At 37.6% G+C, this 15,092-nt stretch overlaps 5 protein-coding genes across 5 annotated transcripts; 4 read left to right on the top strand and 1 right to left on the bottom strand. All coding sequences in view use genetic code 12, as the record gives it.

Annotated features, from left to right (window-relative positions):
* Nucleotides 1-104: 104 nt before the first annotated feature.
* CPAR2_805740 (ribosome biosynthesis protein) lies at nucleotides 105-1,545 on the top strand (the record flags this gene model as incomplete). The annotated part of the gene is made up of 2 exons (XM_036808464.1): nucleotides 105-122; nucleotides 181-1,545. The coding sequence occupies 2 exons, from the start codon at nucleotides 105-107 to the stop codon at nucleotides 1,543-1,545; spliced, it is 1,383 nt and encodes a 460-aa protein (XP_036665198.1).
* A 560-nt stretch (nucleotides 1,546-2,105) lies between these two features.
* On the top strand, nucleotides 2,106-2,789 carry CPAR2_805730 (uncharacterized protein; the record flags this gene model as incomplete). The annotated part of the gene is made up of 2 exons (XM_036808463.1): nucleotides 2,106-2,156; nucleotides 2,307-2,789. 2 exons carry the CDS (start codon nucleotides 2,106-2,108, stop codon nucleotides 2,787-2,789), a joined length of 534 nt encoding a protein of 177 aa, XP_036665197.1.
* Nucleotides 2,790-2,977: 188 nt separating this feature from the next.
* CPAR2_805720 (uncharacterized protein) lies at nucleotides 2,978-3,808 on the bottom strand (the record flags this gene model as incomplete). The annotated part of the gene is made up of 1 exon (XM_036808462.1): nucleotides 2,978-3,808. One exon carries the CDS (start codon nucleotides 3,806-3,808, stop codon nucleotides 2,978-2,980), a length of 831 nt encoding a protein of 276 aa, XP_036665196.1.
* A 2,527-nt stretch (nucleotides 3,809-6,335) lies between these two features.
* Nucleotides 6,336-9,260, top strand: PHM7 (Phm7p; the record flags this gene model as incomplete). Its single annotated transcript, XM_036808461.1, has 1 exon — nucleotides 6,336-9,260. One exon carries the CDS (start codon nucleotides 6,336-6,338, stop codon nucleotides 9,258-9,260), a length of 2,925 nt encoding a protein of 974 aa, XP_036665195.1.
* A 910-nt stretch (nucleotides 9,261-10,170) lies between these two features.
* On the top strand, nucleotides 10,171-13,232 carry CPAR2_805700 (uncharacterized protein; the record flags this gene model as incomplete). The annotated part of the gene is made up of 2 exons (XM_036808460.1): nucleotides 10,171-10,237; nucleotides 10,459-13,232. 2 exons carry the CDS (start codon nucleotides 10,171-10,173, stop codon nucleotides 13,230-13,232), a joined length of 2,841 nt encoding a protein of 946 aa, XP_036665194.1.
* Between the last annotated feature and the right edge of the window lie 1,860 nt (nucleotides 13,233-15,092).

Genomic DNA, 15,092 nt, shown 5'->3' with positions numbered 1-15,092 from the left:
TTTTTTTTGCAGCATTAGGGAAACCCATCGCACTTACTTAAAAAAGAAAAAAAAAATTACACACACTAGCAGACATTGGTAAAGAATACCAAGAAGGACGACCAATGAGCAATTCCTTAGAAGTATGTGGACTACCATTCAAAGCGTTCGAACTAACAGAATACTAACTCAGTTTGCCAGGAAAGATTGAAAGAACATTCATCAGCTTTTGACAGCTTGTTGTCGTTAATCCCGGCAAAGTATTTCTACGATGACGCAACACAGGATCAGTGGCAGCAAAAGAAAGCTTCGAAAGCAGAGGCTAAACAGAAGAAAAGGGCCAAATTCAATCCGTCTATAAAAGAGAATGCAGATGAATATTTGAATTCCTATGCTACTGCAAAGGATGTAATGGAAAATAAACTGCAGAAGCAAAGTGCTACACACGCATCGGAGCAGGAAGATGGATTGAATGGCATCGCGCAGGACACCTCATCGGTGGTGGAATTAGAAGTACCGGAGAAAGGCGAAGCGGAAGAAGAAGAAGAAGAAGAAGAAGAAGAAGAAGAAGAAGAAGAAGAAGAAGAAGAAGAAGAAGAAGAAGAAGAAGAAGAAGAGGAAGTTTTAATCACACCAGGAACTAATTTAATTTTCGATGATGAAGGAAATGAAATTGCAAGCCAGGAGCACGAACTAAAGAAGACACCAAAGAATGGAAGCAAATCAAAGAAACAACAATTGTCAGAAGAAGAAGAGGCAAAGAGGAGAGAAAATTTGGCCAAGTTGAAGGAAAAATTAGAGTCCAAGATTAACACCTTGCGTGAAAAGAGAAAAGCTGTTGGAACTAAAGCGACAGGTGCTCCAACGTCTCGTGAGCAAATACTTGCTGAACGAAGGAGAAGAGAGGAGTCAAAATTAAAGAAACGAAAACGCGAGGAGATGGATGATAATGAAGATGAAGGGGATGACAATGATGACTCGGGTGAATCAGACGATGATGATGAAAAATCAGACACCGAGGACAATGCTGTCTTGTATGGTAATATTGCATTCCTGGATGGATCTCAACTAACATCAAACTTGTCAGGTATTCGTCGATCAGCAGAAAAGAAAAAGAAACAAGGTCCTGCTAATAAGGATATCAAAGCTCATTTATTGAAATTGGAGAAGAAGAAGAGAAAATTGGAAAACATGCCACTGGAAGAGCAAGCAAAACAAAAGGAAAAGGACAAGTGGCTGAGGGTTATGTCACAAGCAGAAGGTGTCAAATTAAAAGATGATGAGAAATTGTTGAAAAAGGCATTGAAAAGAAAGGAAAAGAAAAAGTTAAGAAGTGAAATTGAGTGGAAAGAGCGACAACAAGTGGTTAAAGATACAGTTGCAGCCAGAGCAAAAAGAAGAGAAGAAAATCTAAAAGCTCGTAAAGAAGGTAAAGGACAAAAGAGGAAAAACTTGCCCAAATTGAGGAAATTTACTGGTGTTGTCAACAAGAATAAAAATGGGCAGAATAATAAAAAGAAAAGAGCAGGGTTTGAAGGAAGTGCCAAATCCAGGTCCAAAAAGTAAAAGAAGCAGGAATTAGGGAGGGGAGAGAGAGAGAGAGGGGAGAGTATACCATAAAAATTTTGCATGTTAGTTTGTAATGAGTTTTTGATCGTGTGACTTCTTCTTTCGCTCTGTGTAAAAGTTAGTGCGATAAAAATAACTTATGACGTTTTCCTAAGTATTTCGAAAGGGACAAAAGCATGACATGAACAATATCATGTAGAAGAAAGAGGGGAGGGAAAACAGGTATCAAGGGGTGGTGGTGGTACCTGCACTTGAACGTGATGATATCAGGTTACTAAACTTGGAGAACGAAGTTATCTATCCTATCTATGTGTTTTTGCTTATTTGGTAATTTCAGTGCTTTCTTTAAACCTTTTTGTGTCACTGTGTAATTGTGTGTGTGTTATGTGTGTGTCTTTATTGTCGACAAATTACCATTTCGTTTGCTCTCTCCCTTTTCTGAAATTTTTTTTCTTTTTCTTTCTAACACCCTTTCTTTCTTCATATTAGCTTTTCTTTACTTTCAACAAGAAGAATTGACCAATTCAAGATATTTATCAAATAAATACACATTCACAATGGGAGGAGTACCAGATCAATTGAAAACAGTTTTATCCGAAATTGATAACGTATGTTGACGAAAATTTTGTGGAACAAGCAGCACATTCGCCATCGATTGGAAGAGGAGCCACCATGAAATGTTGGTGGCTGCCTCGAGTTGTTGCCCACACACACATATACACAATGCTGTTCAATACTAACGAGCTTTTCATTTTTAGAATACCAAGTCAATTGGAATCTTGAACCAATTTCAAGCCCAGACCGGTTTACCAAGATCATATGCTGTCTTGGGTGGATTTGGACTCTATTTTGTTCTTGTCTTTTTGAACATTGGTGGAGTTGGTCAACTTTTGTCCAACATTGCTGGTTTTGTTGTTCCAGGTTATTATTCCATCTTGGCTTTACAAACATCAACATCAAAAGATGACACTCAATTGTTGACATATTGGGTTGTTTTTGCCTTTTTCAATGTTATTGAATTTTGGTCCAAGGCTATCTTGTATTGGATTCCATTTTACTACTTGTTCAAGACTGTATTTTTGTTGTACATTGGTATTCCAAGTTTTGGTGGTGCCAATGTTGTTTACAATGTTATTATTAAACCAATTGCTGACAAGTATGTGCGTCCAGTTCATGAAAGTGATGCTGCTAGCAGAATCAATGAACAAGCTGAAGGCGTTTCCACTTCTGTACACATTTAAAGGTGGTGACGGAGCAGTTGTTCAGTTTTTTATATGGGGAATTGGTATATATTAGAGAAGCTAGTTGATACACTTGTTGTTGCTTGATAGCCTTATTTAGTGATGATAGTGTTACTCTACTACTGGTTTTCTATATAGTTTTTGCAATTCACTACTAGCTAAAGCTTTTACAAAGCAAAGAAATTGACTTATGATGTGTAGAAACACTCCACATCTTCTAAACCGGTTAATGTAAATAATGAAACCTTCTGCAATTTTTTGAATGATGGTAATTTAGTTGCAAATTTCCCCAATTTACTATCCCATTTCCATTTTTTAGTATAGGGTGTAAATGTGGTTAGTGTGGGATAAACTTTAATAACTACAGTTTGTCCAGCCAATACAGGACATGTGTAATAAATGGAAGTACTAGTGGAAAATTCCAATTCAGGAGCAAAAGTTAACCCTGAAGTTAACCCAATAAAGGCAATAAACCCAAGATATAATGATATTTTGGAATCATATTCAGTTGATATTTTTTGCAATCGACCTGTTGAATAAGCAACTTCACCTCTTGCACTATCATCGACAACTACTGAAAGTGTTTGTATTTCTATTGGCTGTGTACTTGATTGTTGAACTATATTTGAGCCATATAGTTCAATCCAATCTATTGGTACAGGAGGTGAAACATAATTTCTAGAATGGATTGGTAATTGACCGTCACCATTTTTAATTTGTTCATCTGGTGATGGGGGTGTATATTCAGGAAAGATTAATTTGTTTGAATCAGTAAGTTGAATAACAAATGGTTGAGGGGAGGGATCTGTGGTGTAGTTTATGTTGCTCATGAATTGGTGTATATTCTGTTGAAAATGTTGCAAATTCTTAAATTGATGAATTGGTGGTAACTCAATAAAGTCGTTGACACTCTGTATTGTGTCTGTTTCGAAAGATGGTAATTGAATGTGTGGAGCGGCTAATGAAGCTACTACGGTGACTAAGGTAGTTAATTGAAACACAGTTGCAAATAGAACCATTGTAAGCTAGTTGGAGAGGAGAATATGAAAAAGTTGTTTCCCGAAAGAAATTGTAAACGAAAATACTAGTGAACTGGAGGGTAATTAGAGTGGTGCTTACTATAGTAGTAGTGCCAATTCAACGGTATTGCAAATTAAACTACGTAGGATGTTATGTGACGTGGAGAAATCCACTCATGGGTAAAAGTGCTCAATGCAGTTCAACAATGAGTCAATTTTGGTGCTTGATCAAATAAAAGTAGAGCCATGTAGTTACTATTCGCCCACATAAATTTGTCATGTACCATTGGCATTTCTACTCTCTTTAACAGCCAATGAGGTCCATAGTCATTGGTGGTTGGTTGGCTGGCTGGCTGGGGAGGTAGGTGTGCTGGTTGTTGCAATTTAACCTCGGGAGTAATTTACAGTGGAGAACAATAAAGAATAGAAATAAAAAAAAAAAAAAAAAAAAGAAACGACAAGTTAGTTCTTTGTGCGTGAGTTACAAAATAAGTTGACGGGAAAAGGAACAAAAGTTTCGCGTTTCAGTGTCATAAAAGTGAGCGAAAGTCTAAGCCACAAGACGGTAACAAAAACCAAAATAACAAGAAAGAGAGAGGAATAGAGGAAGAAGCAATAAGAAGAAGACGTTGAGTTCTGTGTCAGATACGAACGAATGAATAGGTAAAACAATATTGAGAAGTCATCTCGAATCACAGAGAATGGAGTCACAAGAGAGAGAAAAAGGGAAAAACTCTGCCTAAAAATTTATTGTTTTTTTCTTTTCAAAAGGGTTGCTTAGAAGTCGTGTTTCGTTGGTGAAGAACGTGGCTTGGTTCTAAACTCCATTTATAGAAAGAGTATTGTCTTCTCTTAACTTACTACCATTCTTTTTTGTTTGACTTATTGATCCGTTGTTAGATTGTATGAAAAAGGTTGATTGCAACCAACCTTGTGATGGTTATAAAACTTTCCTTCAACGTCACTACAGTTTAGAAGTGCATCTTCAGGCACACACGCATAGATACACACATAAGACAAACAACATAGGATACAAAAGATACAAAAACCAACAGACAATTGTTAAGAATTTTGGTGATCTTTCTAAAATCCGCTACACAAAACGAACTTGCTACAGTTTACACGACCATAAGCTTCAATAAAAAACAATCAAAAAAAAAAAAAAAAAAAAAAAAAAAAAAAAAAAAAGAGACAAAGATTGGCATCATTAGCAAATCAATAGAAGAAGGAAGCCTTGTTTTAATCTTAGTCTTTAATGTGTGTACTAAGTGGTGTATGTTGTTTCAATACTTTTCTGACTATGGGTGGCTGAACAAAATAAAATAAAAATACTATGATGACGTATTTGTAGTATGCATGTGATTATCATGTGACTAAAGTTGCTGTTGTATTATATGTGATGTTGTATCTATGACATAATTGACTTTCTTATTTTGTGTTGAGTGATCCAAAACTAAAAAAAAATTTAATTTTTTTATTTTTTTCTTCAAGGAAAAAGAGTCTTTGTGGTTCATACTCCTGACGAAAATTATATGGTTGCTAATTTTGGTAGATACATTCAATAGAGAGAAGAGGAGGAGGAGAAGAAGGTGTGTAGATCATTTGTACAGTTTTTTTATTTCGTGGCAGTGGTGGTACTAGTAGTAATAGAGAGACTGAGTGGGAATTAGTCTTTCTTGAAAGTGAGTTTAAGTGGCTCTTTTGGGATATGATTGCTATACTGTGTAATTATAGTTGCTATTTTAAAGTTCAAAAGTAATACGGCTGAATGAATTTTCCATCCAAAGGAAGACCAAAAAAAAAAAAAATAAAAAAGAAAAAAAGGGATAATATAGTTCAAGAGTCATGACCTACCCAATCTTACAATATGTAACCTAACCTAACCTCAACGAGCCATGCACTTACATATAGTTAGTATACAGTACATACCTTATAGCATACATATACACTACTTTAACCAAAGAGAGAATAGTACAATACACTACAAATACAATACAGCAGATGAAATTCTTACACAATCCAAACTTCTTTTTACACATACACTACAAGACACAAAGAACAATAGAATATAAACACACACACTTAAAACAACTATACCTACAATAACAACAACAATAACAATAAGAGAAGAATTTCAGTTTCTAGTCTCATTACATATAAGCAGAGATCATTCATATAAATATATATATATATATATATATATGATATATAAAATACACAAGAAAGTACACACGTCGTATATACACATATACACCTTCCTACTCTACTTCACTTTGCTTTTACACTTCAACCTTGGATATACCTGTTCGTATCGATTGTTGTAACAACCTACAATATCATCACAACTACACAATTGCAAGAACATATTCACTTGTTGTTGCATTTCCACCAATTCCCCCCCCCCCCCCCTCCCATTTACATAGCGAACTATAAACAAAAAGAGCAATTTCAAAAAAACCCACATTAAATTAGATAAAAATCACACACAACTCCAACTCGTACCCACTCCATCCCCCCCATCAACACCATGGCTTCAAAAGCACTGTCAAATAGTTCTGTTTCCCAGTTTCTATCTACATTAATCCCCACTCTTGTCATTTCAGTGGTTTTTGTTTTGTTATTTGTCTTGATTCGTAAAACACACAAACGAGTTTATGAACCACGTGCCACTGTCAAGTCACTTCCTCAAGATATTAGACCAAATGAACCTTCATCTGGCCTTTTTAGCTGGTTAACTTCGTTGTTGAAGAGACCAGAAACATTTATTATTCAATATGCTGGTCCCGATGGCTATTTTTTTCTTCGATTCTTGTTTGAATTTTGCTGCATTTGTATATTGGGTGCAATAATCACTTGGCCAATCTTGTTCCCAGTTAATGCCACCAATGGTAACAATAACCAGCCAGGATCCACCGTTAAAGGATTTGATATCTTGTCACTTTCAAATGTCCGTAACAGATGGAGGACTTTTGCTCACGTGTTTTTATCATGGATCTTGTTTGGTGCCGTTATTTTCCTCATTTATCGTGAATTGGTTTATTACACCACTTTTAGACATGTTTTACAAACAACTCCACTTTATGATTCATTATTGAGCTCAAGAACCCTTATGTTGACTGAATTATCAACGACAAAGTTGACTGATGACACTTTGAGAAGCTATTTCCCCAGTGCCACCAACATTTGGTATGGAAGAGACTATAAGGAATTGGATAAAGAAGTTGAAGAAAGAACTAAATTGGCTGGCAAATACGAAGGAGCTTTGAACAAGGTTTTAACCAAAGCTGTCAAGTTGAAAAACAAGTGTTTGAAAAAACTGAAACCAGTTCCAGAACCAGAAGATGATCTTGACAAGTATTTAAAAGATGGTAAAAAGAGACCAACTCATAAATTAAAATTTTTGATTGGGAAAAAAGTTGATACTTTAAACTATGGTGCTGAAAGATTGGGCGAATTGAACAAGTCTGTTGGTAAAAGACAAGCTGAATATGCTACAAACACTCAATTACCAGCTGTATTTATTGAGTTTCCCTCACAGCTTGAATTACAAAAGGCATACCAAGCAATCCCTTACAATAAGGAGTTCAAGGGAGTTAAAAGGGTTACTGGTGTTGCTCCTGATGATGTTATTTGGCCAAACCTTCAATTAACACCAACCAAGAGAAGAATACAAGCAATTCTCGCCAACACTTTTTTGACACTTTTGATTATTTTCTGGTGTATCCCAGTTGCTGTTGTTGGTGCTATTTCAAACATTAACTTTTTAACCGAAAAAGTTCCCTTTTTGAAATTTATTAACAATATGCCAGATGTTCTTATGGGTGTCATTACTGGTTTGCTTCCTTCTGTAGCATTGGCAATTTTGATGTCATTGATTCCACCAGTTATCAAATATATGGGTAAAAAATCGGGACGTTTAACAGTTCAACAAGTTAATGAATACTGTCAATCATGGTACTTTGCTTTCCAAGTTGTCAATGTATTTTTGGCAGTAGCTTTAGGTTCTTCAGCTGCATCAGTTGCTCAAGAAATTGTCAAGAATCCCAGTGGAGCTCTCAAACAATTGTCGGAAAGATTCCCACCATCTGTCAATTTCTACTTTTCGTATCTTTGTTTGCAAGGTTTAACTATTAGTTCGGGTGTATTGTTGCAAATTGTTGCATTAATCTTGTCGCACATTTTAGGAAGAATCTTGGATAGCACCCCAAGAGCCAAGTGGACCAGATGGAACACTTTGGGTCAACCTGATTTTTCAGTTTTGTATCCTGGTTTCCAATTGTTGACGGTTATCGCTCTTGCATACTCAGTTATTGCACCATTGATTTTGGGTTTCACCGCGATTGCTTTTGCCTTGTTTTATTTTGCATATATTTACACCATGGTGTATGTCATGAGACCAAGTACTGTTGATGCCAGAGGTAGGAACTATGTCGTATCAATGTTTCAATTGTTTACAGGTATCTTTTTGGCTCAACTTTGGATCACTGCCATTTTCGTATTTACAAAGAATTGGGCCTGTGTTGCTTTAGAAGCTGTTATCATAATTGTGACAATTATTGCTAGATTTTGGATGAAGAGAAAGTTTATGACTGTTGTTGATGCAGTTCCAATTTCGGCAATCAAGTATGCTGCTGGAGACACTACTTATTCTTACCCAATGTATGATCAAGGATACAAGGAGATTCAAACTGAAGGTCAAAACTATTGGGAAGGTGGTAACCAACTTGGGGTTGTTGGAGGTGAGGTTCATGATCAAGTATTGCCTTATAGAAATCCCGCCTCGGCTCCAGTTGCTGGTGCTGGTACTGGTGTAGGTGTAGGTGCAAGTGCTGGTGCAAATGCTGGTGGTTTCGCTAATGGAGTTGATGCTGACTCATCCATCACCGACACCAAGGCACCTTTTGATCATCGTGGATCAGAATCCTCAGCTGTTGATACGAGAGTTGGTCACACTGATAATGAAAAACAACCATATGGATTAGATACACGCAGTGGTGTACACGACCCTGCTACCAACACCACCACCAATGGAGGAGGACCATTTAGAGAAGACACTTATAATGACCATGAAAAGTCTCTTGGAAATGGCGTTGGAAATGCTGCCAAGGGTGTTGCCGGTGCTCCAGGTAAAGGTGTTTCTTGGCTAAAGATTTTCTTTGCTCCTAAAACCCAAACCTTTGAAATGATTAGAAATATCATGCCTAGTTCGTATTTCAATTATGTTGAATACAACCCCGAGTTTATCAGACACGCTTACGATGATCCTGCTGTCATCGATGAAGAACCTCATATTTGGATAGCAAGGGATCCAATGGGGTTGTCGGAGATTGAAAAGAACAAGGCTTTGAAAGAGGGAGTTGATGTCACTGATGAAAATGCTACTTTTGATGATAAAGGAAACATTATCTTCACTGGTCCACCACCAACTTATGAAGAAGCAATCAGAGTATAAGTCATATGGCGAGCATGTATCGTTTATCCTTTCCCTTTGTTCATGTATTACTTTTATAGGTTTTTGTTATTTCGCTTCGTTTAATTTAATCATTAGTTTGTTTTATTTCGAGATGTAACAAGTGGTAGGCTAGTAGTCTTTGAGCCGCTGTTGTGCCACACATCCTCTGCAAAGATGTTTTTGGGATTGGCAGCGCCTTTAAGGAAAGCACCTATGTAGATTTTGACTCCACTGATCCCACAACTGTTTAGTAATTGCGAGAAGAACCACACCCACTGCTAGTTGCTCTTAGTAAGAGAGGCACACCAGTGTCTTTTCTTTATTTTTTTATTTTTCGGATAAACGAATAGCGTTTCATCAAATTTGTGTAATGTAGCTTTGAAATAACCAATCCCCGCGTGCGTACAAAAATATACATCATGGAAAATGTCCATTATGGGGTTCAATGGAGGAAGCTCCAGATCTATTTCAAATAACTAGTATGGCCCACTTATAAAAACACTTTGAAGAAAGCATTACACAGCCCCATCTACAATAAAGCCAGAAGTTGAATCACGTGCACAACAACAACAACAACAATAGCAAATAAATAATAAATAATAATACTAAACACAAACTGCAAAAAGATGGAATTTCATCTTTGCTTTCAATCAATCAATCTGTATTTGTATGTGTATTTTTGTATTTGTATTCTTTGTACTTGAAAATTATTATTTTATTTTAGTTCAGTTAATTTTATTTTGCGAGAAAAAAAAACTAAATATATTTTGTGCCTGTGAAAACTAAACTTTAGTCAAATACATATCAAAAACAAATCTCATTCAATAAGAGGTCAGGGACATAAACCCAAATATCCCACCGCCCCCAATATAACACGCCCGCAAGAACAAACACCATTATAGAGTGTAACATGAATGTGTCCAGTATACGGGGTAAAGAAAGAAAGAGTAGAAGAACTCACAAAAACTCTAGAGATGGTATGTTTTCATTTTCAATGCTCTTCCCTTCCCTTTGCTAGCCCAATTATAGCAAACAATTACTAAGGATGGATATTTGACCGGCAATGTAATGACACAAGTGCATGCAAGTTTGAAACTGACTTGCGGGTATTGCGACCTAAATTATCACGACAACATCCATTTTTATCGCAACAACGGGTTGGATGCTGTGGTCTTTATACTAACTTGTCATATTACAGGATGCCCAAATTGTAAACAAAAGAGAATAAAATGCTCAGAAGAACTACCCGCATGCCATAACTGCATTAAAAAGAATTATCATTGTGGATACCTTGACTATAGTGAAGACAAGTTGGAGAAATTAAGGAAAAAGAATCAAGACAAGCTGAAGTCGATCACTAAAGGTCAAGAGGTAAATAGTACCTCGGAACCTTTTCCCAACAATGCACTGGCGAACAATCTCGCCCATTCCGATGATGGTAGTGCCAGTACCACCTCCCAAGGAGTTGGTCGTAACCATAATCAACCACTTCACCTGCTTCCACCACCAACTCAAGGGTTGAATCTGCAATTTGAGAACGCCAGAGGAACGGTTTTATTTATCAACGATGGATCAAGTGCAACTGGGCATAATCATCACATGGACGTTGACTCCAAGAACACAACTGGTTTCCCTAACCCCTACCAGAATCAAGCATCCCTTTTGAACCCACATTCGTCAGATATTGTTAATGGAAATAACTTTGTAATTACTCCACCATTTGCCGGCCAACCAATGTCGATGGATTCGTCTCCATATTCTGACTCCCCCAACAATGTGGACGAATTGTTTTCTAGTTACTTTCCGACTTTTGTTCCCAACCAAACAGTGAATTCAATAACGCCGCCAAATATCTTTGAATACGCCGTAGATAGCGATTACGACTATTTCAATAACGCTCCACTTGGAAATGAAGATTTAAATTTGGCAGTGTTTACAGATTCGATACGAAAGCTTTCCCAATTCGGCCCCAATGTATTCATGTCGACTGAAAATGTAGGGCTAGGAAACCCCGATTTGAGTCTAATAAACCAATCGGACCTAAAACGACAGTTGGCTGAAGTTGATGCAGAAAAGACCAAAACGTTACTATACCCAGAGACTGGGGCTATGGGAGAAAATGAGCAATATTTATCGATTTCACCTCAAAATCATGACCACGATAGTTCTGATTACGCAAAGTATACCACTTCTGACCTGGAAATTGAAGCGAAACAGGGTCCGGGTGAGTCCTTGCCAAACGCCAAAATATCTAACACTTCGTTCCAAGTGTTGAGACACCCGAATCACATTAAACTGTTGTTTACTCGAAAAGCCATAAGTTTTCAGCCAGATCCAAATATATACACGTTGTCGTTGCATCAACCTGATTGGACGAGGAAAGATAATGATATTTTGTGGACAATCACGCTAGGAGAGGCTTTGGTTTTGCATCATGCGTTCTTTTCATTTTTTGTCGATAGAGGGCTATGCGTTATCCTAAAAGTGTGCGACAATTCGGTGAAATCGAGTAGCAGTGTCTCTTGTTTTACACCTGAGATACAGAAAATTTTGACGAAAAAATCCTACGCTTATTTTGGTCGTATCATTAGAAACTTGAGAATGTCTGTCAATGAGGTCGATGTGCAAACTACTACAATTGGATCATGGTACGCTGGCTGGTCGCTGATTCTCCACAAACGCGCAAATGCGAAAGCCACAACGCTATTTTACGGTGGTTCAGCATCTCTTTTATGGAATTGTTTAAACAATTGCAAACATTTTGATGACCTTGATCCAAGACTAAGATTCATTTCCTACGCAGTCAGGAACCACACATCTTGCGCCGTTATCCCAGACTACAAGATTGATGTTATTCATGACATGCGTGAAACATCTATATTGTATAAAAAATTCGTGAATTACAACACCAACTTGACAACTTCTAGCAATGGATATATATTGAAATACTATTTGGACATGGAAAATTTTTTAAACTATTTACTTGACGATTTATACCCCAGATTTGTTTACATCGACAACTTCTACAAAGAGAAAAATGGCTTGAGTGGCAGCACCCTTGGTATTCGATATTTCTCGCCATCATTGTTATACGAGCTAATAAATAGATGGCTCAGGATTATACCGAGTCACGCTCGGTCTATTGGAAGAGAAATGTCTCCACTCAAAAGAACATTTTATCTATTCTATATTGCTGTTGGTAAAGCTTTGGCAAATGTTTTTCCAATCATCCGAAGTGCATTTTTGGTGGATACTTGGGACACCTTGTATCCTCAAATTGATTTCGATTACCACCTATTCAAGTATTCAAGGGAAGAAGTATCTGATGAATCTCAATATAATTTTTTGTCAAATTGTGCCTCGAAGTTGTTGCGAACTATAAAGTTTTTTACTACTAGGCAACAAGTGATTGCACACATATTGTCAACTGACTCGGTTCTTAAACCTGGAGAGAGCTTCATTCAAGCGGTAGACCCTGTGCATGATGAATCTCGAGAGTTGATGAAAGATATAGCATTCATGGTTCCTGAGAAAAGAGATTTTGGGGAAATTATGTTGAATAGCTTCACTATAAACACAATCGTGAACATCTACAACTATCCGAAATTGGTCAACTTCAGCAAGAACTTATCCAAGGGGTCGAAGTCTAGAAAGATTATAGAGCGTGAGAATCACAACCAGAAGGTGCGTATTGCTGAATACAGAGCAAAGTATAAAAATGCCAAAGCCGACGAAACCGCCAAAAAGGAGCATCAAACAAATGTAAACCATGCCTATGACTTTGATTTCGAGAGGGGTATGTTCTTATTTGATTACGCCGTGGAACCAATAGTCGAACACCTTCTAAAATATTTAGACAATCAATCACCAAAGAAGGGCTTGACAATTGAGGAGTTAAAAGGACAGATTTTAAACTTTGAGTCGTCTCACAAAAACATGTTTCGCAGCATCGACAATAATGCGACAAATTAGACAGTAGAGCAAATCTTACACCAAATAAATGTAACAATTATTAGATGTCGTCTTTTTCGAAATTGTAGTTGCAATTCCAATCCGTACTCTTAAATCAAGAGCCTGGCCAGGCATTATAGGAATGCCATCTTTATTGTCCAATTCAGATTGCTGAAAAATTACATAAATGGTTGTAAGTCATTAAAAATGTAAGCAAGATGCCATATCAGGTGATATCGGATGCCTCTCCGCCTAGAAATCTTGTTATCGTAGAACAAGAAACATTCTGTAGCATACTAACGGAGAGTTGCATGTACAATATATTCAAAGTATACTTGGATTTGAACCATAGGCTACGGCGACTTCAGACCCAGAAGTGACATATCTACTGCACCAAAATCTCTGAGGCTCCAGTAACGCATGATATGGTAGCAAGAACTACCAGATTCTGCACCCACCTGGTTTGGAAAGCTCCCACACGCCAGCTCGAGCTTGATTCTCGTTTTTCGGTGTTAACGCATGTGTCTAAACTATGTAAACTCTAAACCTCACTGATAACAGCTACAAGTAAGAAAGGGACCCTAGATGTCTGTAGTTTAAGCTGCAGCATAACCTGTGCTCTGAAGTGAAACGTATAGCTGCAAAAAAGATGTTCAGGTTTCGATTAGGTGCAATATTTTTGGTGAGAGTGGTTTGTATAGTGCACCACTTTTATGGGGGAAGAAAGAATGTGTGTGCACTTTGTTTTTGTGCATAAACAAGTTCCCACACAAGATTGCAGTAATTGAACACCACCTCCTCTTCAAAAAATAACTTGTGAACGTGCTATCTTCCAATACGGGACATCACAATCATTATAGAAATTATTATAATCATTAGAGGATGGCGAATACTATGCCTGATGCCTGCCAATTACGACTAAGTTTCGAGACACGAGTTCAGTAATGATATTGTGTCAGTTTTAGACACCAAATGGTGATCTATCATCCAATCGAGTGTGTAGATAGCAATCAATCATTCAAGCTGGAGTACCATTAAATGTGACTCTCAAAGAGGTGGATGGAGGCTACATTTGTTAGGGGTTAACGAGCCAACAAGCTATCTCGGTCACAGTGTGAGGTGTACCTCGGTTACACTAATTGATTACGCAGTCAGTATTCAGTGTATTTGTCTGGGTCACAACCGTTTGATGAAGTTGATGAAGTTGCAAGAGGTGGACGTTTCAGACATGATGGATACTGATAATGGTATCTTGGCCCACAACCAAAGTGCACATTGCCCAATTTTGAAATGAACCAAGCTCGTCCTTGGACTAGAATGAGCAGTGTGTGTGGAATACACTCTCTCGAATGGTTGACATTATAGACAAAATAGAGATGATGGACTACATGCGAGCTCACTCAGGGAGCAGGTAAGTGCAAAGCCTTGATACCGGATGAGTTGTACCAGAACAAACACAGTTTCTGGGATCCACGATTGGAGGCTGGCACGTCCATTGGACAGGCTAAAGCATGATTTCATGATAGTCGACTTGAAGGACTGTTCTAGTCTTCAACTTGCTGCAAGGGTCGCTGGATATGGTTGCAGCCAAACTTCTATCAATGAAATGCAAGAACCTCACAGGAAGACGACTTACTTTAAGGTCAGATTGGTGGATGAGGGAAACCATACAATCCAATCATGAGCATTGTGGTGATCGTCATCCAAGTGGACCGGTCACACTGTCTATTCATGGAGCAGCCCAAAAGCATTAAAGAGTTCATGCAGTCATATTCAATGAATGGTATCAAAAAAAAAAGAGAGAGACCAACTCATTGGAACGGAAGCAGACTCGTTGCGTAATGCTTTTCAATGGAGATACTGGCAAGCCCAGTATGTTTG

The sequence above is a fragment of the Candida parapsilosis genome, contig 005807, assembly GCF_000182765.1.
Source record: "Candida parapsilosis strain CDC317 annotated contig 005807".
Taxonomy (NCBI): domain Eukaryota; kingdom Fungi; phylum Ascomycota; class Pichiomycetes; order Serinales; family Debaryomycetaceae; genus Lodderomyces; species Lodderomyces parapsilosis.
Note: the sequence above shows the minus strand (reverse complement) of the source record. Positions and strands in the feature narration are given on the sequence as shown.